This window comes from Cystoisospora suis, assembly GCF_002600585.1.
Source record: "Cystoisospora suis strain Wien I chromosome Unknown contig_2119, whole genome shotgun sequence".
NCBI lineage: Eukaryota > Apicomplexa > Conoidasida > Eucoccidiorida > Sarcocystidae > Cystoisospora > Cystoisospora suis.
In genome coordinates, this window is record NW_027154918.1 from 52,230 (window position 1) to 77,867 (window position 25,638).

The window sequence follows — 25,638 nt, forward strand, 5'->3', positions numbered from 1 at the left end:
AGATAGATAGATAGATATAGTAATTTCCGTGTGGCTACTGTAAACTGGGTGTACATCATTGTCAGGTGTGTGAGAATGAAAGAGTGGTAGAAGGCGTAAAGCAGGAATGTCTATCTGATTCAATCAGACGGAAGTTACATATGTCTGTCTTCATTGCATTCAAGTCATCTTCCTACACTTCGAGCACGCAAGTTCAACTATATATGTGTAGGTAGGCAGATAGAGATAGGGAGAGATCAAACACCTGATGTATATGTGTGTTTCATCTATCTCGTACGTCAAAGAGAAGCTCGTATATGCGGGCGATCGTGGAGAGCTGTCGACGATGCAAATCTCGTCCGTTCAGAAGGATTTTCATACTGCATGCACTCAGGCACGGTACGCAACGCCACACCTTGTCCGTAGAGATACTCCAAATGGGCACCTATAAGCTTCTCCACGTATATATGTATCTCTAACAGCTCTTGTACATATGCGGGTATCCGATGCTTTCATAAGATCCTTCAAGCATCATCCATCTGAAAACCGTATGGCTTGTACTCGTCTCCGTGAATGAATTCACCTACACTGATTGTTCATGGATATATACATACATAGATGAGCCCGCCGTGTATATACTCTTGGGTGCTGTAAGCAGCCGGGCAGGGTAGTGAGTTTATACGTATCTATCTGTCTTCAACTATCTGCCTATCTATGTCTGTAGCCAGGTGTCTATCTTCAGATGTGTTGGTAGGCAGATGCTGTGTATCGAGATGCTTGTGTGGATTCTTCTTTGTCTCTTTCTTCTTCTTTGTCAGCGCCTGAAGTGGTTAGACCGGACGAGGCAGTTCGATTATCACCTAGCACGGCGGGTGTTTAGAACGAAATATGAGCTGAACTGTCAAAGAAGAAAAGTAGAGATTCTGCTGGCCCGAGGTGTCTCTCCAGAATCGATACAAGACGAAGAAGACCTAGAACAAGAGCGAGAATAAGAAAGAGAAGAAGATGGTGGTTTGCTGTAAGTTCACGTCTCTGTCTTCTTCATTTTCATTTGCCCTGAGTTTTCTACGAGGTAGAGTGCTTTTCCACGTATTAGACGAAAGGTGCATGCAGAGGAGGAAAGATAGACAAGAAGAGAAGAATGTGTTTCTGCATCTTCTCGTTCTTTCTCAAGACATGCACAAGGCGACTGCATGTCTTCCTCTTATCTCTCAACAGCTTTCCCTGAACGGATTGTCTGCAAAGTCACCAAAAATTCTTGGATGTCTCTATATATGTAAAGACGTTTCGTACTCTTAACCTTCATGAAGAGTGCCTTTTCTGCTCCTTCCTTCTCCGGCAAGGTCCAATCTTCATTCGGGACTCCCCCCCCCGGCCGATTGATTTTTCTTTCTTTCTTCTCTTCCGCTTATAGAAATCTACGTGCATGCAATCACTCGATGTATACCCATGCACAGCTAGGCGCTACGTCAATGTCTCCTTCTCTCTATCTGCACCAAGGCATCTTCTGTGGATGGGAGCTTTACTGACGTTTGCAAGACGAAGAAGACTGATATGTTGGTCTTGGTCTCTTTCTCCGATTGAGAGAGAAACTTAGAGAGGGGGGCACGAAGAAGAAAAGAGCCTGTCGTTCAACGTATCTTTCTTCTCAGAGGTTTCACTGGCCCGCATGACCACACTAGTAGAACGCTCTTCTACCAGCCGGCTCTTGCTGACAAGAGAGAACAGTCGTAATGTCTTCTCTCTATTTGGAAAAGCCGAGGAAGAAAGCCGTGTCTCTTTTGTTTCGTTTACGAGCCAAAGGAACTTTCTTCAATATTATCTTATCTCACACAAATCTGGTCTCGCGAAAAAAAAGAAAGACAACTGATCATAAAGAAGATGTTTCTGTCCAGCCGTTTCTCTACGGGTTCGTCAATCTATTTGGATGACAGTAACACGGACCACTCCCCACTCTTCTCCAATTGGATAAGGAAAGATCCTCCTCTCTTTGTCAGCGGGTGTCGTGTATGTAGGCGCAGAGTAATGGAGAGTGAAGTGACGCTTTTGGTCATGCTAGGTGTGGTCAGTGCTCTTTTTGTGATGACAAGCCAGTCTTTTTCTTCTGCTCCTACGTCGGAGCCCTTTACAATCTTCTTCGGCAGATCGAAGCCCCATCTTATAGAGAAAGAGAATAGACGGAGGGAGAGAAAAAGAAGAAAAAGAGAATTGACTCACAGTCACTACACGAGCTTGTAGACCTCAAAAAGAAATCTTCCCCACATCGTCACAAGCACCCCTGGGAAGAGGAGGTATCTTTTCTTGTTTCAACGAAAGATCAGATGACCCACCTTCGCACAGGTTGATTCTTGCGAAGTTTTCAAGATCCGAGTATCGGTTCTAGAGGAGGGAAGGCCCAGTGAAGTCACAAGTTCCATAGAACGTAATCTTCCTCCATAGTCATAACTATCACCTGTCCTTTACAAATCTGTAGACTCGCATACATACATATCTATAGCAAGAGAAAGGCGCTGACAGGTAAGTGGGCTCGGACTCCATTGCAATCTGGCAGGCCTGTATCTTCTTAAAGGAGGCAGGCGAACTCACGAACTAAAAATTTGCCTGTCAGTGTTTGTGACAGCCGGTGGATTGAGACTGATGTACATGGAGCTTCTGAAAGGGACGAGGTCGCGTTACACCATGAAGCGCTCGCTCCACTTCTCTCCTCTCTTCGCCACCAACAGTTTCAGAACGCAAGTGGGGGACAGTGTTAGAAATTAAACACCTTCCTTGAGAAGGAAGAGAGATAGTGATGGTTTGAATCGAAACGAATCGGAATGTCGCTCATGTGTATCGATGGTGGCTACTGATCCGATCAGACACCCACGAGACAGCCCTGTTCTCTTTCTTCATGGCTATACTACGTGTCTAGCAGGTGATGCAAACTTGTTGTTTGTTCTTCTCTCTAGGGAAGACACGGAGTTGAGTCGACTGAGCATGTTTCCTTGACTATCCGGCTCTATTGAACGGATAAGGGTACAGGGTTCCCATCGTCTTCTTCACCGTAGAAAAGAGGGACAAAAGCTGCTAGGTATCTCCTGAGGAAAGAAACTTTCTTGTTCCCCTCTGATCTCCGTTCTCCCCTCTCCCCCCATTGCCCTCACCATCGTCATCGCCTCAACTGCATGCAAAGTAAAACTAGCAACGATTTCCTAGTTCATCGTTCTGCTTGTCTTTCCTTGTTTTTTGTTTCAAAACGATAACGAGAAATGTCTGTTTTACCTATCTCCCTGGAACCATGACGGGGTCTGCCTTCTTTTTTCTCCCAGGTTCTCTTGAAGAGATGAAGGAACGGGAGATACTAGATTCCTGATTTCTCTCTCTTCTCCCCTCCCAAGGCGCGGGGAATCGCCCTCTTCTCTAGCTTTGCCCCGACAACTTTCCTTTCTTCTCTTCCTTTGAACGACGGGACGAGCTATCTTTGCAGCTCTTCCTTTTTCCACCTTCGCTCCTTTGTGGGGCGTTGCTTTCTTTCTCTCTGCTCTTTCGTCAAGAAACTCGAGGAGGACCCCACCGCTAAGGCCCCTGCGAGCATCGACCTCTGTCGTAGTTTCTTGATCGATACACTACACATTGACACAGAAGACCAATCGACGGTTATTTCTTCTTTTCTCTTCTTTCTCACTTCACGTTCTTCTACTTTGCCACAGACTGGTTCCTTCTTCCCGGTGAAGTCACGCAGTGTCCCTACACACGAGAAGCGACGTGCTTCGCCGTATTCTCTGGGTCGGTGTAACAGGCATTTATCGAGTGAGGAAAAGACCGAATAGGAGGATAGCTCGGTTCGTTCGTATCTGGTTCGGTAGCAGTTCTGTCATTAGTCTCTTGCGTGGAAGGCAATCTTCTCTTCCTTTTCAAAATGGAGACCGGAAGTTTCTTGAAGTTGAAGGTAAGAAAAGAAGATGGTGATTTCGACACTTTTCTTCTTCACTCGATTCACTGTCTATAAGGACAAGTTGCTTTCTTCTCAAAGAAAAGGACGTCTCACAGATTCTCTCACTTCTATTTCTGTTTCTCTTGCTCTCTGTGAAGGAACTCTTCCGCTTCAAGATTCTAGGGGAAAGAGACTGAGTCATTGTCGGCCTTTATTCAGTGTCAGGACGTAGCGCGGGAGGAGGAGCCATGGGTGGGGAAGGGACAGGGCTCTATTTATGTTGAAATGAAGAAGAAGAAGATTCTTGTTATGCAGGCATAAGGGGGGGGAAGGCTAGGGAGAGGTATGTGACATGAGATTCGTTGTACTTCTCCGGAAGCAGACGATTCAGAAAAGATCTCGCTAGACAGATAGCTGTTGGAAATGAGATAAGCTTCCTTCTGCTTCAGGATGAGGAAAGCGATGCTTAGTTGCTGATTGACAATTGCTGAGCTCGAGGAGAGAGTGAAAGAAGCAGGGATGAGAATATCTCTATCTGAACACCAGAAAAAACAGATGTGTAGAGGTTTTTCTTTATCTAAAGACAAGCCAACTGATAAGCCTTCTCACTTGTAAACGAGGCATCTTTCACCTCTGCCCGAACTTTCCTCTTTTCATGACAACAAAAGACGATTACGGTACACCGACTCTTCCAGAGAACTTCGGGTGTACGTACAGTTGTTGAGAACATATAATCCACCCTTTGCCACTCCTGGTTCATGGAAAACCGCTTTGGAGTTCTTCCCCAGTCTCATGTTCTTCGACTTTTTGTCCGTTCACTTTCATGAAAGAAGGCTAGCCTCTTTCATCGGTTATCCCTCCTGTTTTGCGGAGACGTCTTTTTTTCTCCATTCTGTCCTTCCATTCGAAGACACCGCTAGTTCGACTGATCTCTTTCTTTCGAGGAATAGGCGTATGAGAATGGTATCTGTGTACCAGAGAATCTCTATACCTCTATATTCTCATATACGTTGACTCGATTTTTCTTTTTGCATCCCTCATACATGCATGACGACACTTCTTTGTTCCTTTCATGCATGGTGAAACCCTACAATAGAAGACACCCTCCCTCATCTTTTTCTCCCGCCCTTCTCTGGAATTTCTAATTCTAGTGACATTTTTGAACAGTCTTTCTTCTTCTTCTAAGTTGCTTGTGTCTCTGATCATATCAACTGTAGATCTCGATGCGCTCTCTTCGGTCGTCTTCGTGTCCATGCCATCTTCTTATCCTCTTCAATCTGTCTCCTGTTCTTGTTCTTCAGGAGATTCCTCCGGTGTTACCGGCAGCGAGCTTGATCGATGTCTGTCTCTCAAAGACCCAGAGAAAGACGCCTACGGAAATTCACAAGAAGAGCGCGCTAGCGGCCATTAAGAAGTTTTATATTCGGAAGATCAAATACGGCTCACAGACGTTCGTAGAGAAACTTAAAGAGATTGTTGATGGTTTTCCAAAGCTCGATGTAAGATAAAACTGACCAGAAACAGTTGAACTGCGTTAGTCTCTAACAACGCATCTCTTTCCTCTCTGTGTGAGTTGATCTACACATATCGAGAAGATCCAAGACTTCAGTCGTCTTTCTTATGTCACCACATCCCTATATATATCTATGGTCTTCATGTATACAGATGGAAGTATGTATCCATCCAAGTATACTAAGTAGCAAGAACAACAACGCAGCGGGGGAGGAGGGACAGACTGTCGCGATCTTTTCACATTCATATATAGATACGTTTACCTGTGTATGTTTACGTGTCTTTTCTTATGTTTGTGGACATCCGTATATATGTGTATGTAGCCCTGTGTGTACAGATAGTATTGGCACTTGCGGGTAGATCGATCTGTGAGTCGATATGCGGGGGAGGAGTCCCGTTGGGAGACTTGCTACGTTGGAGTGTCCGTACACTTGAGGTCACACACATGCATACCTACGAGTGCCTCCGTTTTGTATTTCTGTAGAACAAACACACGTTTTCTTTTTTCTCTGCCATCTTCAATCCCGTGTTCTTTCTTTCTCTTTCCTACTTTCAGAATATCCATCCATTTTACGGAGATTTGCTGAATATTCTCTATGATCGAGATCACTATAAGCTTGCTCTTGGCATGCTCTCATCGACGATTCGGCGTATCGAGAAGATTGCAAAAGAATATGTGACTCTCTCTAAATATGCTGACGGCCTTTATAAGTGTAAAAGCTTGAAGATCGCTGCATTAGGACGGATGTGTACACTGGTAAGAGTGTAGTCGGTTTCTCTTCGAGACTGTGTGTATAGGCCCCTCTCTTTCTTTCTTTCTTATGTAAGCCATCTAAATACGCCTTCAGTCTACATATCAATACTACATCACAGTGTTCTTCTCCACAATCCCACCATGTGATTTCTTACGTATATACACTTGTATGCATGTATACATAAATGTATACATGATAGGCGGGTAAATATATACATACTTGTTGTAGTGGATGTCAGACGGGGTGTAGATGAGAAGAACTGAAAGAAGAGGTATTATGCTCCCTCAAATCGAGATGACGGAGATGACGCACAGATGTGCAAGACGTAAAGGGCTTTTCTTTGAATGCTTCCCTCCGGGGAATTCTCTGGCTTAGGACAGGTTTCGTTTTTGATACGCGACCGCCTCGGTCTCTTTAAGACGCCTCTGTCTTTCTTTTTCTCTTGCCTCGTCGGTGTTTCACGCGATGAACCAACCGAAGGGACTCATCACTGATGGTTCTATGTGATGAGCGGTAAGCTTAAGACTAGCTTACACGCGCATGTCATCTCATCTCTCTTCTTCATGGCTTTCCCTAGATAGAGTAAGAGGTCAATGAGTTATATTCCTTTCAACTTTACCGGCTGTATAATTGTATCACAATCTCTATACATGCATGTATATAGGCAAAGAGATGCACGTCTTTTTCTATGTCTCGTATGCGTTACGGAGCTGTTCTCTTCGCACATAACAACCTGCAGAGTGTCTCTATGCTGGGAAGTGCTGATAAAGAAGAAGGAAGGAGTAAGAAGAAGATAAGAAGAAAGACCACCGAGAGGACTCATTGACATCTATATTGTGCGAAGTAGTCTCCGTGCATGCAAGAAGAAGAGGAAGAGTGTCATACATATATAGAGAGATATCTACATATATTCGAACATGATGTGTAAACGATCAGTCGTTTTTCTTTGTGAAGGCTGAAATTATTTGTAGATTATGATAGTGGATAGCGTTTTGACGGCTATCCTTGTATACTGTAGGTTAAGAAGCTTTCTCAGCCACTCCAGTATCTTGAAGAAGTACGTCAGCACATGTCTCGTCTCCCTTCCATCAATCCTGTTACTAGGACCCTGCTGCTTACAGGTAAACCAACTACAGAATGGAGGTCTCATAGAAACTCTCGAAGGCTATCTTGTTCTTCCTCTGTTGTAATTGGTGTTGAAGAAACTGAGGAAGTAAATGAAAGACGACGAAAAGATGAGGCAGAAGAAGAGGGGAATCGCTGGTTGAGAATATATACACAATGAGCACGTATACGTGTCTATCGTCTTTCATGTATGTATTGTATGAAGGTCTAGATCTAACCCGTATGCGTGCATTCTCTGTATATATGTAGTTGTGTCTTCTCTCTCTTTATTGCTTACATGTGTATATCAGAATAGAATCGTACGCATTCATTCCGTCGTTCTTAGTTTTGCAGAACGTTCGCATGCATTCAGACTTGGCGTAGTTGGACTTTCAACGGAGTCTTTTCCTCTCTCCGGTGTGTTTTCGGGGTGTATTCCGGAATGCCTTTCTCTGCCGCTATGGTTTCCGTTCTCTGCTTGCTGCGAGGATTTGACAAAAGGAAAGTGTAGATTTCTTTTTCTACAGGATGTTGAGAAGAATCGACAGAAAGCAAGCAAGAAAGCTAGGGAGTGAACAGAGAAGGAAGAGGCTTTAAAACTGAAGAATGTGTTTCGGGAGATAGATAGATAGATAGAAAACGGAATGGAGAATGTGAAGAAGAAGCTTGGCGTCATGGTGCACTCGTACTTTGTCTGAGAGAGGAGAGATATATAGAGAGAGAGAGATGATTTTTGTGTGTTGAGTGTATTTGCATGTCTTCGTGTGCGCAGGGTATCCAAATGTAGGGAAGAGTTCCTTCATCAATCGAATCTCCAATGCGAACGTCGATGTTCAGCCATTCGCCTTCACGACGAAATCTCTCTTTGTAGGACATTTCGACTTCATGTACTCCAGATGGCAGGTATGTTGTGTTTTTTCTCACTCTCTTGTTTCCTTCTACTTTCTTTTCACTCACCTCAGTATACCTTTGTATCTGGTCAACTTTCTTGCAGTTCTTCATTCTTTCTTCGAAGATATGCATATTCGTATATAGAAACTAGCTAGTGTGACGAGGAGGGCATAGGTACGGCACTGTTGTATATATATATCCATCGATACGCATTGATTTTATATATCTACATATATGTATGTATATACCCTCACTATAGAACGTAGGCTTTGTTTGATAACCTTGAATTGTGTCGGAACAAGTAGAATTGTCTCTCGAAAGAGTGGTGAGGTTTTGAGCGCATCTTACATGCCTGGAGAGAGAGGAAGGAAGTGCGCGTGGCCTATGAGAATGTAAATGTGTACATACACTGGGGGCTGTGCTGTCGGTTGGAATGAGCGTTCAGTTCGTGGCCACTCGTTTTGGTTTTGTTGTGCAGGTTATTGACACACCAGGAATTCTGGATCACCCTCTGGAGGAAAGAAATCTGATTGAAATGGTTGCTATTACAGCGCTCACCCACATCCAGGTAAAGTAAATCATTTCCTTTCTTTCTGAACAAGAGAGAGGGAGAAAAAAGTGGCGTGTTTAGAGGTGGTTGGAAGACGTCGTTATTGCCATCCTTCCCTATCTGTATAGAAAGACATACACATCTGAATCTGGGTATGCCGGTGTCTCTGCATTTGTACTCGTCACTCTACCTGTCCATCCACCTAGGTGCCCGTCTGTCTTCACGGCGGGCGACGTTTATCGCACAACGAATTTGTCTGTCTCCCTATCTGCCTGTGTGCCTCTTTCCCTCTGGCTACCCGTCTGTGCCTACCTGTGTACCATCGTCTATTTGTTTCCTGTCTCGCTTCTTGTACGAGAATGAGAAGCACAGCAGTCATCTCCGCTGTACGTATCATATAGCACGCGCCGCTGCACTCCGTCATAGTCATCTGGAGTTCCTTCCTTTTCCTGTGCCCGAATCTTTTCCTCTTCTTCAAGACTTCTGAGTCAGTTTGGTATCTTCGCTTTTACTGGAAAGACTGATTGCACTTTGTCGAGGCCTCTAAAGAGCTACACGTGCTCGCGCGGAGACCCGTTGAAAAAGAAGAGAGGAGACAGATGCTATGCTGAATTACTATCTTGTCTCGTCTTGTTGTGTAAGGTATTTTGATGTCTATGGTTCTTCAGAGTACATACATACTGTCCATCGGGTCGCCGTTTATGTTTTCTGTCTGTTTGTCTGTAGAGCGTCGTCTTATTTGTTGTTGATTTGAGCGAGGAGTGCGGGTACAGCATTCCCGAGCAAGTCGGGTTATTCCACTCTCTCCTCGTTCTCTTCAAAAACAAAGAAATCCTTGTTATCTTGAACAAAACAGACAAACGAACCTTAAGAGATCTCCCTGCAGAGCAACAAAAAATGATCCAGGAGATGGGCAAAGGTATGTGCACCTCACTTGGTGAACTGTACATACACCCCACAGAAACCCTTTCAACAGAGAGACAGGCAGAATAAGAGAAAGAAGAGAGGAGTTCTCAGGTGTTTCTTCTCTTCTGATAGATACCTAGGTAGATAGCTAAGGAGGGAACAGACTGGATGAAGTTTCTTGTGGTGAAGGGAAAAACATCACCTCAAGTAGATGAAGTTTATCGAACTTCTTCAGTTGTCTGGTCCTTTTCCAGACACGGGCAAGGAAGCGCTCACGCAATACGGATGGGGGGTTAGCGAAGATGGTCTCTTCTATTGAAGGAAGAGCAGGAAATTACAAGGAGGCAGTCTGTGTACTTTGTGTGAGAGACGAACATGGCCTCGTTCACATGTACTTATCAAAATGCCCTGCACTCTTGTTCACGGACAGAGAGAACGAATGATGGGTTGGAGACGGTTTGCTCGTAGCGGCTGGGGGAAAGGCAAGGCAGCCGTTTTCTTGGTGTAATACGTAGAGCTTTTGTGAAGCTCTCAGGTGGGACGTAGTCCCCTCGCTCACTGAGTTGTCTGGTTTAGGAGGAGACCTATAGAGCAGGCGTTGGGATAGTACAGAATTGGATGAGGTGGACATCCGGATCCATGAATACCCGGGCTACATACGTGCATGCAGCGTTTCTGCAAGATTTTGTTTGAACGTTATTTTGTCTTGTTCTAAGTCGCTGTATCTCTCTACGACAAAACATCGCCCGGAGTGGAAGCACAGTAGGGTTCCCGAGATTTCTTTAATCGAGATAGCTCTGTAGCGAGTTTTCATTAAGACAGTAGGACGGTGTATATGTAAAGTGCCCTGTGTCTGTCTCGATCTGTGTGTCTTTTGTTTGTCACAGATCGTAGAGTGGAGTTTGTAGAGGCTTCGACATTGACTGGAGCAGGGGTAGATGATGCTAAAAACAAGGCTTGTGAAATGCTTCTGAAACATCGGGTGGAACAGAAACAGTTGGCTGCAGCAGCTTTAGGTGTAATGACACCCGGTGGGGGAGGTGTGAAGACAGTGGGTGGAGGTGGAGGTCCGTTGGAGAATCGCCTCTTTGTCACGCAAGTCGCGAATCCTCGCAAGCCTTTCATTCCTCAGAGTGTCTTAGATGCTCAGGCACGACAACAAGCGGTATGTTGTCTCGCCATATATCTGGGGGTCGATACGTGTTATTTACACAGGTTGGCGTATATGTGTCAACATGTACAGATACATTTACAGAGTCGAAGTAGTGCAAGGTTCCCGACCTTTCTGATTACTACTCGTGTGGTTGGTTTCTGTTGACGTGTATCGGTTTTGAGTGCTATCTTCTTATGCGTTGGATGCATCTGTGCTACGGGTATGTGTTTAGAGTGGTCGTCCCTATTCTTAGAGAGAACGCGTTATTTTTAGTGTCAGTGAGACTCTCATCGGGAGATTGCTTCTTCTTAACGTTATCGTTGAGGTGTTGGAGGCGTTTTCCTTTGGCGTCCTGAGTAACCAATTGTACGTACCACGCCTTCATGTCTGTGCAGCGAGTGACAACATGTATGAACATGCTGCCCGTAGGAGAGTTCTCACAGACTGACTCCTGGAAGACGGTAGGGTGGGGCTACCGTCTTCCTCGAGTCAGTCAAGAAATGCCTGGGGGGGGACCAAGCATTTCTTTTCTCTTTCCTCATGCCTGATGACGCCATTGATTGGTTGGACGAGAGGGTGGAGTGGTTCTCGCGTGTATAGATACATAGATAGGAGGACTCGGAAAGTTTATAAAGGTCGTTTTCGAGGTGTCTCTGATACGAAGAGCGGGCCCTTTATGTAGTAATATACATCAAGAGCTCTCCAGCTGCGATGTGCTACCCCTCAGCGCTTAACCACAAAACTTTCTATCGTGAGATAAACACAGTGTTGTTTTCGGGGGTAAGCGCGGTACGTGTATAGACATCGTCTAGAAATTCTATGGAATCGACGGAGCGGAGCACGAAACGGCCAGACGCGACCGGTAGGAAAAGGGGAAGGAAGCCTACCGGAGTTAGACGAGGTCCTCGAGACTTCTTTCGAAAGCAACACTCTGTCTCTTTTCAATAAAGAGCATCAAGGCAAAATTTTACCTCTGTCTGCGTTCGCCGCCCGCGCAGGGAGAAGCTCCGCCACGGCGTGTCTTGGAGACAGATATCGAAGAAGAACAAGGCGGATGCGGTGTATATAGCGTTGATTTAAGAAGTACGTTTCTTGTGCATGTGTCGGTGAGAACCTGATGTGACTAGAGGTGATTGCAGTATGGCGCCATGACGTCCTTATTCTTCCTGCAGTATGTATGTATGCGTGTATGTCTGTCTGTACATGCATTCATAGTGTAGATGTACTGTGTCTTTCTTCTTTTGTTTCTCTTGGATCTAGACCTCACGTCGACAACCGGCTTTGCAGGAAGGAGATACGAGGGGACGATTCAATTGCAGCTGTTTCTTTGCTTGGTCATTTCTCTCTCTCTTTTCTTCAGAGACTCATATTCTCGCGAAAGAAGAGTGGCGGCACGACGTCGTTCCTGAGATTCTAAATGGGTATAACGTAAGAGATTTTGTAGATAAGAATATCGAAGAGAAGTTAAAGCTTCTAGAACAAGAAGAAGAACTCTTACTCCAAGAACAAGAAAGACAACGGCCTGAACTTGAGGTATGTATACCATAGGTGTACTCACTCATGCTAAGTCTCCTTTCTCCTCTTCTCACTCCTCCGTCACTTCTGCTGTCGACAAGTGTATACTGGCCTATCGTTACTTTCTAGTGTCTGTACACTAGGCGTTACTGTGGTAGCAGTAGTAGTGCGCGTACCTCTAGTATGACGAACATTCATCTGGTCGTGTGGGTCTCTCATACTCCATATCGATGTTTCTCTTCTCTGGTCGTCCTTTCTCTTGTCTCCGGATTCTCCTACCTTTCATGGGTGTCGCAGTACGTAGAGCGTGCTCTTGAGTTGTTTTCACACTATGGTTTTCCCGCTGTCGAAAGCACGTCTGACCTGATAAGGTATCTTCGTCCTCGTATGCTGTGATGTTGTCTGCGACGTGTCCGTTTCTCGCATGTATAGCTACGCTCCCGTTCCCTCAATCCGCCTTCCCTCGCAACGTGGTTCTGTTTGTATGATTCCCGACTAATACAGTATTGACAAGTCTTCGTTGTTCTAGCACGTGTTTCACAACGTGTTGAGCCTGGTTATTAGTCTTTCTATTAGAGGTATCCATGATATATCGCTTTGCTGCTGTACCGTACAGCCTGTATACGTATTCTTTGGAGTCCGAGACAGCACATATGACAACGGTATGCAATGCATAGAGAGTAGGCCCAAGGCGTGCTAGGGAGAGAATGGCGGGAACAGCGGTAGTTAGTAAGAAAGACGTAGTGATTGCTTTCGGAGTTTGTGTGTACATATGGAACAATATACAGAAATGAAAAAACAATGAATACAAGCAAAACGTTTTTTGCTGATCGTAACTGCTGTGTCTGTTGAGCTCCTTGCTAGTGTTGGCTCGGAGAGAATGCGTTGTGTTGATGAATACCGGTTTCAGAGATCTCGCTCAGATGTTGCGCCTTTCTCCGCCTTCCTGTCTTACAAGATCTCCCCTTCAAACATCAGTCGTAGAGGCAGGAAAGCGTTCTCTGGAGCTTTCCTCTGCAAGGTAGTTCCTCATTGTCAGTCATCACTGCGCACACTGGTTGGCGAATGATACTGCTTGTGGCCGTTGTTCAGTTTTACTATCTGGAGGCCGGTTTGGACAGTTGATGGGTATATGCATGCGTGAACGTATCTGTGTATGTGTACAGGACCAGTTAGATCAGCTAGCCTCCGTCAGGATGGAGATGGCTAAGCTTCACATGGGCGTTAAGCGGAAGCGGTTGCTGAATCGTCTCAAGAAGAAACGGAATGGACCTAGACTCCTGAAGAAGCCTGTGAGTTAACCGGGGGGACGTCCTTGCAGTTTCTGGATAGTTTCTCTGTGTTTGCTACCTTAAGATACATGTGTATGTGAAATCACTGTAGAAAGGGTTCATACTGGCATGCGAAACGTATGCTCGTCACATGCATACGTGTTCCTGGTAACGCTTAAGTCTCTTTCCTGGATGATTTGGTGTGTTGTTCTTCGAACACTATTGAACGTGCCATATATGTGACCAGTGCGTTCATCCTGTAGTAGAGGGGCATGTGCAAATATGTGTGTAGATCGGTCCAGGAAAGTCAGGCGTCACGTGTGAGAGGAGTGGGTTTCTCAGAATGTACAAGCGTAGTGATCGCGTATGTACACTAGGATGCCCAAACAGTCACGGAGGAAAGTGACCTCTAGGAGAAAGGTCTATGGGGTCTTTACGTTGTAGCAGGCACGGTTTCACCGGGGTCGCAAGGGCTGGACTGAGGAAGGTGACCTCTAGGAGAAAGGTCTATGGGGTCTTTACGTTGTAGCAGGCACAGTTTCACCGGGGTCGCAAGGGCTGGACTGCACCAGACAGTAAAAGTACCCATGAGGTTATCAGTGAGCTCGAAACTAGAGAATGCTTTATTTCTACTGTGTATGCCATGGAAATTATAGGTCGCTTCCTTATATGTTTGCGTATTCATTCTCTTGTTTGTCCGCGTTCGCCAGAAATCCAAGTTGCGTTCAATTCGTGAGCAAAGACGTGCAGCGGCGTCGGAGAGTGGCGTAGAGAGTACTATGGGAGAAATCTCAGATGGTGGTGAAAACTCGACTGCAGCCTCGAGCAGGACCGGAGGAGAAGAAGCCAGTACATCCAGAAAACGCGGTCGATCCCTTGAAAGTGAGTTTTTCAGTTCTTTGTTCGACACATTGATTCTTCCATTGTACTATAGATGTCGATTATTATCGATACTTCTTCTACATCTCATAGGAAGTCATCGGAGGCGGCAGTCTCCTCCCCTACAGGTGTTAAAACGGAGCCGGTTCTTGCGGTGTACGACTCTATGATCTTGAATCGACATCGGTTCCTTGAATAGGTATTTGTATACTAGATGTTTCTGCGGGCCGGTGCTGTCACCGGGAAAAGCACTCGGTCAGAATAAGAAGTATGTACAAATGTATCTATGATATTTTAATGTACGTACCTATTTGTGTGTACGTATGTACGTACTTGCTGTGTATCTTCTTGGTGATGACGTCCTCCACTGGGATCGGCACAGATCTCGGTCCGAAACACTGTGCAGTGCTTCTGTGTATCTTGTCCTTCTAAAGAAAGAGGCCAGGAGCGCGCCCTTTGTACAGCTTTCACCTCCGAGGCAATATCCGACATATCAAGGTGTCTATGTGTAGCTGTGACGTCACTGATACTCTCTAATGCCTTCATTGTTTGCATTCTTTGTGTTCCTTGCCTAGGCAGAATACGTAAAACTTCGTACGCGTGTCCGGGTTTGGCTGTGGAACGACGTAGCAAACATACAAGCAATACTACAGGATGCGGATGATTTCGTGCATGAATTCAGTGTAGTGGTACGGTTATGCCGCAGAACAGATGTGTTGTGCTGAATGTGCGAACCTTGTTCTCTATAGTTTTCTACATGACTGGGTGGGGGTGGTGGGTGGGGATGAAAACGTTGTGAAAGAAGTAGACGTCTCTTACATAGCACATATTGTGGACACTCTTTTGCCTTGTTCACTTTCTGTGCTTAGTAAACAAGGTGGCTTTTTGTCGTGGTTCGTCGGCATATGGCCGAGGGCAGAGTGATGGCGCGAGGGTCTTCTGCCAAATGGAAGGCTGTTGAGCCGGGTAACAGTAGTAGTAGGCCTATCCGGCTTTCTATGGTACCTATCACCTTACTTTTAATTTCGTTTTCCTGTAGTTTCTCTTATCGTGAATCATCGCCTTCGGAACCAGGGTGGGGATGCCACTTTGGTTCTCTACTAGAACGAAATGTGAGTGTTTCAGTGGTTTGTTGTGAAAAACATTTCTTCCTCAGGATCTTCGCGACGTGGGCGATCTCCGTCTCCTTCTACGGCAGCAGAAGATGGAGAAGCAGGTGATGGCCACAGTCGACTGAAGAAGAAGATTCGCGCGCTGACTCGATCTCGGTCTGTGCAGCCAACGGCCCGGCAGAGATCAGCCCGGTCTGAGTCTCGGCGACGAAGTGGAGAGAACAGTGGAGAAGAGGAAGAAGTCCAAGGTGCTGCGGCGTTGGGTCAGCTCAAACGACTGGGTGGTATGAGTGAGCGTAAGGCCAGAAAGATGAAGATTGCGGCTGACCGACCGATTAGAGGCCGGGCTGGCGAGGCGGATCGACACATCAGCGTCAAGTTGCCCAAGCATTTGTTTTCGGGCAAGCGAGGCATTGGAAAGACAGACAGGCGGTGAAAAAGAAACCAAAAGAAGACGGGGACGAGCTTTCTGCAGTGCCATCGCCCGTCTACAGATGGATCACAGGGCGTATTTTGTTCAGTGCGGATCCGGAGCAAAACCGAGATAAGTGGCATTAAGGTACCGACCAAAAACCGTGCGTGTCCGGGTGTGTCGTCATGTAGTGTCCCAGCAAAGTCAACAGTCTGAAAAATCAGGTTGAGAAGGGGAAGTGGGACCGGGTGTAATCAAGCCAGGGTGACCGAAGTGCTTGCAGCGGTATGCCGTATGTGGCGCCACGATGGTGCTAGCCGTGAAAGGTGAGAACGGGAAAAAGAACCGTGTATGTCTCGCCAACGTCAATTTTCTACTTCTGTCTCGTCCTGATGTAGGAGAGAGGACAGCGCTGTCGCAGCACTGCTTGAAGGACGGAACCCGGTTCTCTTCGCTTCTCCATTTCGTTGCTGTGAGTTGATATCCGTTGCCGCTTTCCTGTGTCTTAGCTGGTCGCTTCAGGAATATGTTTGCGTAGCACACTCTAGTCGGGGGCAACCATATGAAGACGTGCTGCCCACCTTGCCAGAACGCCGAGTGGACGGTAGTGTCTGGGTCACTGAGCGAAAGGTCGCCATGGTGGAGACGAAGCATATGATTTTCGAGCGGGAGCTGTGCCCCCACGGCGTAGGAGTGCATACTCTTCACCAACTCGCACTGCCTAACAACACTCGAGATTAGCCCACCCAACGCTAGGGTGGAACCAGACGCTTGTTGTCTACTCGTTTGGTAAGGGGGCGGTGGAAGACGCTCCTGAACACCTGGATGTTCACAGAGGAGAAATGTTTGAGCCCACCAGCTTCCCGTGGCGGTCCGCATTGGTGTCCGTTCCCCTCTTATCGACCACTGAGTTTCGGCCACCTCCGTGCCTTGTGCTTCCGTCTCGTGCACGGGCACGTATATACGCACACAGATGCTTCTCTCTTCGGGTGAAGAGGGCTATGCCACCCAGGTGGACAGTCCGCTCACTTTTTAGCTTCCCTCTGAGAGTCCGGGTAGACTGAAGAGGGCAGCTCAGGAGCCTTCCACGCGTCCGAGATCTCTTCGTTCGTTTGCTCAGCTATGGGGCAAAATTGAGTTTGACTCGGTCGCTATACTGCAGAGGCCCGGTTATCTGGGAACTGATCCCGAGGCAGAGTTTCCTGTGGGCAGTCAATCGTTGCAAACGTCGAGCCACTTCGCCTGCCGTACGGTCGTGGCTTCGACGGGTCAAACTGAAACAACCTCTGCGAAGAATCTCGGGAAAGAGCCAAGTCAGTCCGCCTGTGAGAAAGCCATCGCGAGTGACAGCGGCTTGCGGCGCATGCGGTTGCGCTGGATCCGACCGCGGCACATTATCCGGGCCGGCGATGCAGGCGCTAGTTCACATGATGGCCCGTTATACGGACACGACTGTTTCCATCCTTTGGTTCTGCCTTCCGCTTTAAAAGTCCGCCTTGCTCAAACCTAGCATTCTCCCAAGGAAACGTGCTCACAGGATCGTCTTCGTTGTCTTCCATCGCAGTAGAGTACTTCCGATTGGTTGCTGGGAGCGGACGAGTTATTACCTCTTTTCAGGTTTGTGTCAATGTCTTAGCCTTCGTGTCAGTAAGGAAAAACTTGCTTACAGTTTATTTTCTCTCAAGCTGCAGGTGTCGCGATTGAGTTTAGGCTACGGTGCAGCGTGTTTCGTGTTGTTTTGAAGCGGTTCGTTTTTCTGGCTCTTCGCGCCGGCTGTCTGTCACCTGTGGGTCCTGTTTCTGCTTTCACGACCGCGCGCTGACAGCTTCTCAAAAGACGACGTTGATGGGGAAAGCTTCCTGGAGTACGTTCAGTCCAAACAGGTTACGCGTCGAGTCCCGAATGGATCTCACATCACTCAGCGCTTGAAACGTAGATGAACACGTGGCTAAACTTGTATCGAGCAGTGCTTGCCCAGCTTAAAAAATTTCCGCGGTTGGTTCTTCTCCCGCCTTTCCTATGGTTGACGAGAGCTGCTAGGGTCCTTGGAGGAAGGAAGGCTCGATACTGCCCGAGACAGTTGTCACGCTCATCGAGGAATTACAGCCGCGCTCGCTATACAGGTTCTGGTTGACCTGGCACCCAGTACGGAAACACCCATCCCACTTCAAGTGCGTGTGTGCATTGCTGGTCATTCCTCCATCACCACGCTGCCCTCGGTCCAACTATGAGAAGCTCTTCTGGACCGCATCTCCCTATCGCCTGTTGGGGAGAATACCTCCCCGGGCGTCACTATTGCGTCTGGAGGGAGAGTAAATTCTTCCCATCAGCGTGCGAACTGGAGAGGTTGTCTTCTGGTCGGCAAATTCGAGGGGCACCCGCGTCACTTCGGGCCCGCCGGCTCCCTGCGCCGCAGATCGATGTTTATGGCAGTATGAAGCGAACATCAGTGCTGGCTCTCGCGTGCTTCCTTGTTTTTGCCGTTGCTGCGGAAAATCGCTTGGGCTCTCTAGTTAGGGCGTCCCCGGCTTTACTGTTGGGCCAGGACGGAACTGCTACTTCGGCGGTGGTGGAGCCCCAAGCGAAGAACAAGCGGCTGCTGGTTACCGAGAGAGTCGACAGGGAGCCCGGGTCTAGAGAAAAAAGGCCTACGTTAGTTTCGCCCGGGACTTCGCGGTCGAAGCAGCAACAGAGGCAGCCTAGCAAGGTGAACCTGCCCCGACACATGCAGGAGACAATGCGTCCCCTTCGCACCTATACCTTCGGAAATATACATCAGACAGCTTACTACTTCGCGGGTGAGCTAGCAACCTTTAACATAGTAGTAAGCCGGACGGACATCATGCCTTCATTGTCCCACCCTCATTCTGCGGTCTAGCGCAGTAGCAGAGGATGGTCCACCAACCAACCGCAGACCACAAAACTTGTTCCGCTCACAGCAGCCATCGGCCCCTGACGGTCCTTGCGTTAACTGGTGACTGAGTGAGTGCATTAGTCTACACAACTTGCACGCGGAATCTAGACCTCGGGTTATAAAGACGCCACTACCTCATGGTACTTCGGGCGAGAGAACAGAACCCGGCTTCCCGGAGAACTCCTAGCAAAAGTCTGCTTTTTGATAATGGGTTCTCAAGGAAGCACACGTTCATCTTGTTCACGGCGCAGCAACGGACGGTAAGTGCGACTTTCAAGGGTATTTTTGTCTGACATCACACGAAGCTGTGCTGAATGGTTCCAGCCCAGGCTAATGGAGCCGCCCAGCTCTGCATGTACTCAATCAGCAGACCGCATAGCGTGTATTTGGACACGGGGAATTTTTCTCTCTTGTTCACAGATGTGATTCTGGGGACCCCAGCTGTCCAACGACAGAGTCTGATTCTCGACACGGGCTCTTCTGTGCTCGCCTTTCCTTGCACATCATGCAAGTAAGCCCCCAACAAAAATTGAGTCTAGGCCACCGAGCGCAAGTACTTAAGCAGCCGTTGCCGGGGCTGTCTGACCCACTCACCAAGCGTGCATCCATTTGCTTGGGAAGCTTCGCCACGGCGTGGTATCAGGGCAGCACGCCACTGGGTGTTTCCACTCCGGGTGAGCTGCTTTCATGCGAGAGTCGAATGTTTCCCCGAGACTTTATCGAAACGGGTACGAGAGACTCCGTTGTTGTCTTTCACAACTGTCTGCAGGTCATGTGGGCGGCATATGGATCCGCCTTTTGACTGCTCTTCGAGTTCGACTTGCAAGAGTCTTTCATGCAGTTCCACGTGTACGCACTGCGACGCCAAGCAGAAACGGTGCGTTCTTTAGCTGCACATGTAACGCGCGCCATGCGGCCAGTGGAGGAATCAACCCGTCAACACTGCGGACCGAAGGAGATGTCCACCTATCCTCACCAAGTACACGCAGTGAGACCGCAGCCCTCTGCACAATAGTCACGGCATGCCTAGCTGCATTTGTTTCTTTTAACAATTCTCGCAGCACCGATCTCAACTAGTCACTTCTGGTAAGGACACTTTTCTTTCCGCTGCCCACACAGCGAGGGGACAGGCAAATCCCCTGTCCAGGTGAATAGTGTGAAGCAACTGGACAATCTTTTTTTGTTCTGCATGAATCATGCGAGGGCCTTGCAGAGATGAGGGTAGTAGCTTGAACTTCTACTGGCGCGTGTTCGCCGGACACATGCTTATACGCGACAGTGGCTCGCGAGCTGTACTCGAGAACATTATCGAATGTGAAGTCGGACACAGTAGGTGGCACCGGGCAAAACTGTGTGCCGTCAACAGTCAACGTACTACGCTGCGCAGGTCACGTAATCGGGCAAAGACTCTGTCCCGTCAACGGTCAAGGTACTACGCTGCTCAAGCCGAGAGTCTCTTGGCAGCTGCTGGACGTTGCTGGTGTGTATAGGTGCGCGTACCGCGTGTCGTACATGGAAGGAAGCAGTCTGCAGGGTTTCTGGCATCAAGACCAGTTTCGGCTCCTGCTGCCCCCGGAGACGACAACCCGGCACGGCCAGACCTTCTACGACATCAAAAACCAGATGGTCCAAGCCCAGAGAGCTCAATCGCACAGCGCGCCCTCGCGTTTGCTGACCGCTCCGATAACTGCCAACTTCGGCTGCCACGTTCAGGAAACAGAACTCTTCGTTGATCAAAAGGCAAGTGGTATATGGGGTTTGGAGATCTGGAGTCAATTTGGGCCGGAGACATATATGACACGAACTCTGCTGAGCTCCGAAAAGAGCGGTTCGTCGTCAAAACTACCGGACGGCGCGACCTCCTTTTCTCTCTGCTTGGCGGAACACGGGGGAGCGTTCTCCATCGGTGACGCCAACGGTGACCTACACACGTCCGATATGGTCGTATCGAATTTCATTCCCCATCAGGAATCTTACTCAGTGTTTTTATCTGGTATTGTTGTTGGCGAAAAAGAAATTAACCTGGGGGCAACCGGCAGTAACCCCGGTTCCAGTAATGTACCGCAAACTCTCCGGGGAAACGCGTTAAGCAGCAGCCCGCCCCGCGAAGATCGACCTGCGGCCCCCCGTCACACTCCTCACCCAGGCACAAAGTTCGAAGTTCTTCTCGATTCAGGAACCACAATGAGCTACTTCCCCACGCGACTCTACGAGGACATTGTGAAGGGGATTGAAATGTACGCAGAACTGAAAGGAGGCCGTCGACCGGGAGGCTCCAGGAGGCTGTCAGGAGTGCTGACTGCCGGCCACCCAGGCGCCCAAGCAGGAAAGCTAATCAAGCTGGAAACTGAAGGTGTCACGAGGTCCGGCCCCCACGGCTTGATGGGCCCGCCGTTGTCTTCAGCTCGGCGCCTGGCAGGGACAGCGTCCAGCTTCGCATCGGCAGAGTGGCCAAACGAGGCATCTGACTCAGGCGACACCGAGACGTCAGAAGACACTATTGTGTTTGTCCCGAGAGAGAGGGCGGATGCTGCAGGTGCTCCTACAAGCGGTGTAGTGAATGAGGAAGAAGGCATTCGCCGAGCTTCACCAGGGGAAATGGGGCTTTCCAACACTCAGCGTCGACGACAGGAGCGTCCTAACTCTAGTACTGGGTCAAAAGACGCGGCAACCAGAGACACCCTTGCTGTCCCGGTAAGCAAGACGTCCGGCCCGGTTGCTTCGCATGTTTCCAAGGGAAAGCGGCAGCAGCGCCGACAAAACTGGCGCGTCCCGGTGGGTCAGGAAGTGAAGGATAGCGAGGCGGAGGTTGTCGGAGAGATCATAACAGTGTTGGGCGTCGATGATGAGGAGGCGTATGAACTTCTACCTCCTTCAGCGTCGCCAAGGCAGTCCCAAGCGGTGAAGGTTGAGAGCACGGCAGGAGAGTTGTGTTTCTACCTGCCTAAGGGACGTGCTGACCTCGTGTACTTCCCGGACATCTGGCTACACTTCGTGCCCCCGTACGCCGGTGGCCAGGGCAGACGGCAAAGCACGCAGGAAGCTGATGAAGAAAGCTCAGGTAGGACAACGGCATCCGGCTGGGTGCGCTGGCAACCTGCTAGCTATTTGTACACTAAAGGTAATGAGCACTACAGGTGCGTGGCGATGAGCGATGATCCGCGCAGTGACAACTCCGGAGTGCTAGGCAGTAGCTTTTTTATTGGCCACGACATCGTTTTTGACGTGCGAAACGAGGTTGTTGGCATCGCTGAGGCCAACTGTCCTGCAATCAAGCTGAAGGACCGGCCAAAAGAGCTGCCACTCTAAAGCAAAGGTGTTGCCCCGAACGAGTCGAGCAAGACGCCATTGCTGTGAGCTGATTTTCTCGCATGCTCAATCAGTCGTCCTCTAGCCCGGCGAGTGTGAATGAAGCAACCGATATCGAATGCAGTGTGCGCAGCGCTCCAAGCGCGGCCTTTGTAGCCTGTGGTGCTCCCATCTGATTCAATCGCATTGCCCATGGCGCGCGTGCAACAATAAGCAAGTCTCGCCTCACCTACTACAGAACGAAGCGAGTAGGCCGCGAATAGGCAACCCAGAAAGCGACAGAAGTTTGCTTAAGAGAGCTAGCAAACATCTTCCCTGCCGAAAACGCAACGGGGGGAGACGCCACGTGTGAAACTAACGCCGCAGCAGGCCAGGCCAGCACGAGCAACAACTAGGGTGCTTTCCCCAAGAGAAGGCGCGAGAAAAGACAGCCTGCCGCTGGACGGTGTCACACAGAACTAACCCTTCGTGTGAAGTACTTCCACAGAAAACACGCCGAAGCAGAAACGCAGCGGTCGCCGTTCCAGACCACCACTCCGGCAAGCTCTGCCTGTAGGGCAATAGGGAGCACAAACACTCCCCGAAGGAGAACGCCGGCCGCCGGAACTCCAGTCGTAACAGGCACTGCGGCGAACCAAGTCCACGAGGAGTACACCTCTGTTCAAAAGCCACGAGCAGTCTGCTGCTGAAACGAAGTGAGAAGACACTTCTACGGGGAAGATCCCTGTTCTGCCGACGGCCCACTGTTCACCTTTCTGAACGCCTCAAGAGCCTGATCGTACAACATGTCCAGGTGGTCGCACACATTCGCCAGATCATCGAAGGTTTCTCTCAGAAGCTGCATCGCGGGTTCCCCTGCACATGGTGTATTACAGGAACGCACACATAGTGACCCGTCGCAATCTCTTCCGATCCCGGGCACAGGAACAGGAGACGTGAGGTCAAAAGCGTCCCCATACCGCAGCACCTGAGCAACGAAACGCGGCCCTGCAGCACTCACCGGTTGTCTGGAGACGGATATTTATTTCCGGCTGAGTTGGATGGGGGACGGAGTACCCCGCGAACTCGACACCTGCCTTCCGAACCAGGATAGAGCGGACTGTGTTGCCAAGTGTATGATCTTCGCCCGTCAATGTGAAAGTCAACTGCGACGCCCTGCAAGCCTCGTTGTCGGCCGGTCCACCTTTAACAGCACTTCCTACTGGAAGAGAGGACAGCGGCCCTGCTGTCAGACTGCCAACCTCGTCTTTCATGGCGAACGAATTCCTCGCACCGGGAGAGGCATTCAACTCTTCAGGAACAGCAAATCAGCAGGCTCATTGGCATTTCTCTTTCCGTTCCAGACTGCTATACCCCATGAACAGGCAACGCCACTCGTCTTCAGGTGCTCAATATGGGCGCGCGGAGCTGCACTTGATAACCGTGATGATCGAGCCGCCAACGTGCGGCACAGCAGTTACTGCTGTGGGACCGGTCCCATAATACCCGAGGACCGGATTTCCCTCGTGCTACACTCGAGGCCGGTATTCAGTAAACAAGCACGCGAAATTGTCCGCAAGGGACCGGTGGGCGGCAGCCGGAAACAGTAGTGGCCACCGAAGCGGGTCTTCGGAGGTAGCATGCGCATGCATGTGTTGAGGAACCCGGGAGCTCACAAGTTCATCGGAACACAGGAACAAGGTGGGTGACATGATGGGGTACTAGAGTGATGGCGAGATCAGCCGGGCTTGCGAGCACAGTTCAGAAACTCGGGGAGCTGTTCGAGCTGACTTCGGTTGCCAAGCTGCTCCCCAGGCTGGCTACGTGGTGTAGTCTACCTGACTCAAGCGTGGCTACCATCGATGCTGCCCGATTCCAAATCCTGCGCGCAAGTTTTGGGCTGTCTGGCCGACGGTTTCGCTGAACGCTGTTTCTCCCCCGCGCACCAGATACACCACGGAAGGCGAGGAGTCGCTCGTGACATGCCACCTGAAGCCCCGGGCCTCTTCGTGGCAACCCGCGCCGTGGCCCCGCGGCTCCCGCGCTAGGGCCACACGAGGCTGGCGCAGTCCCGACGGGTACCAGAGGGAGGTAGTGCTTTTAGCAAAGCACATGAATGGCAGCTAATCAAGACCGTGTCAACATGCCGCGGGGGCAGCTACTGCCTGGGACGCGTGTACAGACACTCGAAAGTCCCGCCAGCATTCACACCGCCAACAACAGTGAGTTCGTGCGCTACGCTTGAAAACAGAGCCCCAACAGCTCTTCCCTTGGAGCCACCCATGGTGAGGCAAACGCGCGGCGACACGCTACTGCGGCGACAACTCTAGTCCTGAAAGCAGGGAGTGAGTTTTTAGTGTGCCGAGCTGCAAGAATCTTTTGGAAGGACAACTACCGTATTTCCCCGAAAGCAAACATCGCCGATCACATCTCGCAAACTAAGGAGCAGCCCGGTAGCAAGCCAGCACTCGGCGTTCATTTCGCCTTCTTGGCAGTGCGTCGAAACATGGACCACTTCCACAGAGTCTGTAATCCGGAGGAGACTTCACACCAGTGCGGAACCAACAGAGTGAAGAACCGAAAGCGAACTCACACAAGGGACGCAGACACAGAGAGCAAGCAAGGAAGGCTTACTAGTGTCTCGCAACAATCGCCGGAAGCAGCGAATGACCACCTCTCAAAAGCATACGATACGGACGGCCCCGGCTCCCAGAGTTTCACAGCTGCGGTTACCAAGGCGAGTCAGACCTATGTGAGGACCGAGCAAGCAAGAACACCTCCAGCAGTGGGGAATGAACGGGCTGATGACCTGCGCGCTGAAAACGCACAGGCTGTGCAAGGGCGCGCGGAAAAGGACAGCAATGTGACATCCACAGTTACTAGCAAGTCTGCAGCGCCGCCGAGGAAACGGGGCAGGCCGCCGAAGAAATCCCTCTCTGAGGGCAGCGTTCACATCCCGCAGGAAACGGAACAAGGCTTTACAACCACTCAGTTCCAGACGAACACTTTAAAGGGGAGAGTCGCCCGCGCTCCTTTAAAGGAGCAGCATGCAGAGAACAGTTCGTCGGTGACGGCACCCAAAGAGCAGAGGGAGGCGGAAACACAGTCTCGTACAGCCAAAGGTATCCCCGAGGAAGCATTTGCTGGGTCCTGCGGGGGCGAGGATCACGAGCATCAGGCCGGGGCTACGCTGTGCCAAATCACTCTCCAAAAGAGCGCCGAGACAACGTTCCAACGCCAGCGCGTACCACAAGAGGGCGCTGAGAACAAAGGTTTTCCCCGCGCCAAACCTGGACACAACGAAGAGGACACACGTGATACCTCAGTACGCATTGAGCCGAAGCCGAGACAGAGGGGCAGGCCACCGAAGAAGAGCCTGAGCGAGAACGGCGGGCAACGGCCAGCCCCCAAAACAACTAGCCTGGCTTCGCCAGCTAAGGACGTGGCTGAGGCAGCCAACCGCGCCATCAACAACCAAGCCGCC

The 25,638-nt window shown here is 49.5% G+C and overlaps 3 protein-coding genes across 3 annotated transcripts in view; 2 read left to right on the forward strand and 1 right to left on the reverse strand.

Annotated features, from left to right (window-relative positions):
- The window catches only part of CSUI_004512 (ribosomal l22p l17e protein), a 6,080-nt gene extending 4,019 nt beyond the window's left edge, over nt 1-2,061 (forward strand). The window contains exon 3 of the mRNA XM_068064703.1: nt 798-2,061. Coding sequence (XP_067923324.1) covers nt 798-971 — 174 coding nt within the window. The 3' untranslated portion in view covers nt 972-2,061. The remainder of the gene's footprint in view (nt 1-797) is intronic.
- Nucleotides 2,062-3,162: 1,101 nt separating this feature from the next.
- On the forward strand, nt 3,163-22,254 carry CSUI_004513 (eukaryotic aspartyl protease superfamily protein). The gene is made up of 16 exons (XM_068064704.1): nt 3,163-3,907; nt 5,194-5,391; nt 5,961-6,161; nt 7,178-7,280; nt 8,036-8,166; nt 8,633-8,722; nt 9,431-9,623; nt 10,498-10,775; nt 11,762-11,846; nt 12,124-12,296; nt 13,445-13,570; nt 14,206-14,431; nt 15,585-18,750; nt 19,287-19,377; nt 19,636-19,743; nt 20,357-22,254. The coding sequence occupies exons 13-16, from the start codon at nt 18,180-18,182 to the stop codon at nt 22,173-22,175; spliced, it is 2,589 nt and encodes an 862-aa protein (XP_067923325.1). The 5' UTR covers nt 3,163-3,907; nt 5,194-5,391; nt 5,961-6,161; nt 7,178-7,280; nt 8,036-8,166; nt 8,633-8,722; nt 9,431-9,623; nt 10,498-10,775; nt 11,762-11,846; nt 12,124-12,296; nt 13,445-13,570; nt 14,206-14,431; nt 15,585-18,179; the 3' UTR covers nt 22,176-22,254.
- Nucleotides 22,255-22,610: 356 nt separating this feature from the next.
- CSUI_004514 (rna polymerase small) lies at nt 22,611-24,145 on the reverse strand. The gene is made up of 2 exons (XM_068064705.1): nt 23,176-24,145; nt 22,611-23,030 (listed from the first exon to the last, which is right to left on the reverse strand). The coding sequence occupies exons 1-2, from the start codon at nt 23,426-23,428 to the stop codon at nt 22,885-22,887; spliced, it is 399 nt and encodes a 132-aa protein (XP_067923326.1). The 5' UTR covers nt 23,429-24,145; the 3' UTR covers nt 22,611-22,884.
- Nucleotides 24,146-25,638: the final 1,493 nt, after the last annotated feature.

Bases quoted from the DNA above. Each gene is read 5' to 3' on its own strand.
- CSUI_004513 (XM_068064704.1), top strand. From the start codon at position 18,180: ATGAGAAGCTCTTCTGGACCGCATCTCCCTATCGCCTGTTGGGGAGAA. The intron at 18,751-19,286 runs GTGAGCTAGCAA...TCTTGTTCACAG, and splicing joins GACAGCTTACTACTTCGCGG to ATGTGATTCTGGGGACCCCA. The intron at 19,378-19,635 runs GTAAGCCCCCAA...AACTGTCTGCAG, and splicing joins TTTCCTTGCACATCATGCAA to GTCATGTGGGCGGCATATGG.
- CSUI_004514 (XM_068064705.1), bottom strand. From the start codon at position 23,428: ATGAAAGACGAGGTTGGCAGTCTGACAGCAGGGCCGCTGTCCTCTCTT. The intron at 23,031-23,175 runs GTGAGTGCTGCA...CACCATGTGCAG, and splicing joins TATCCGTCTCCAGACAACCG to GGGAACCCGCGATGCAGCTT.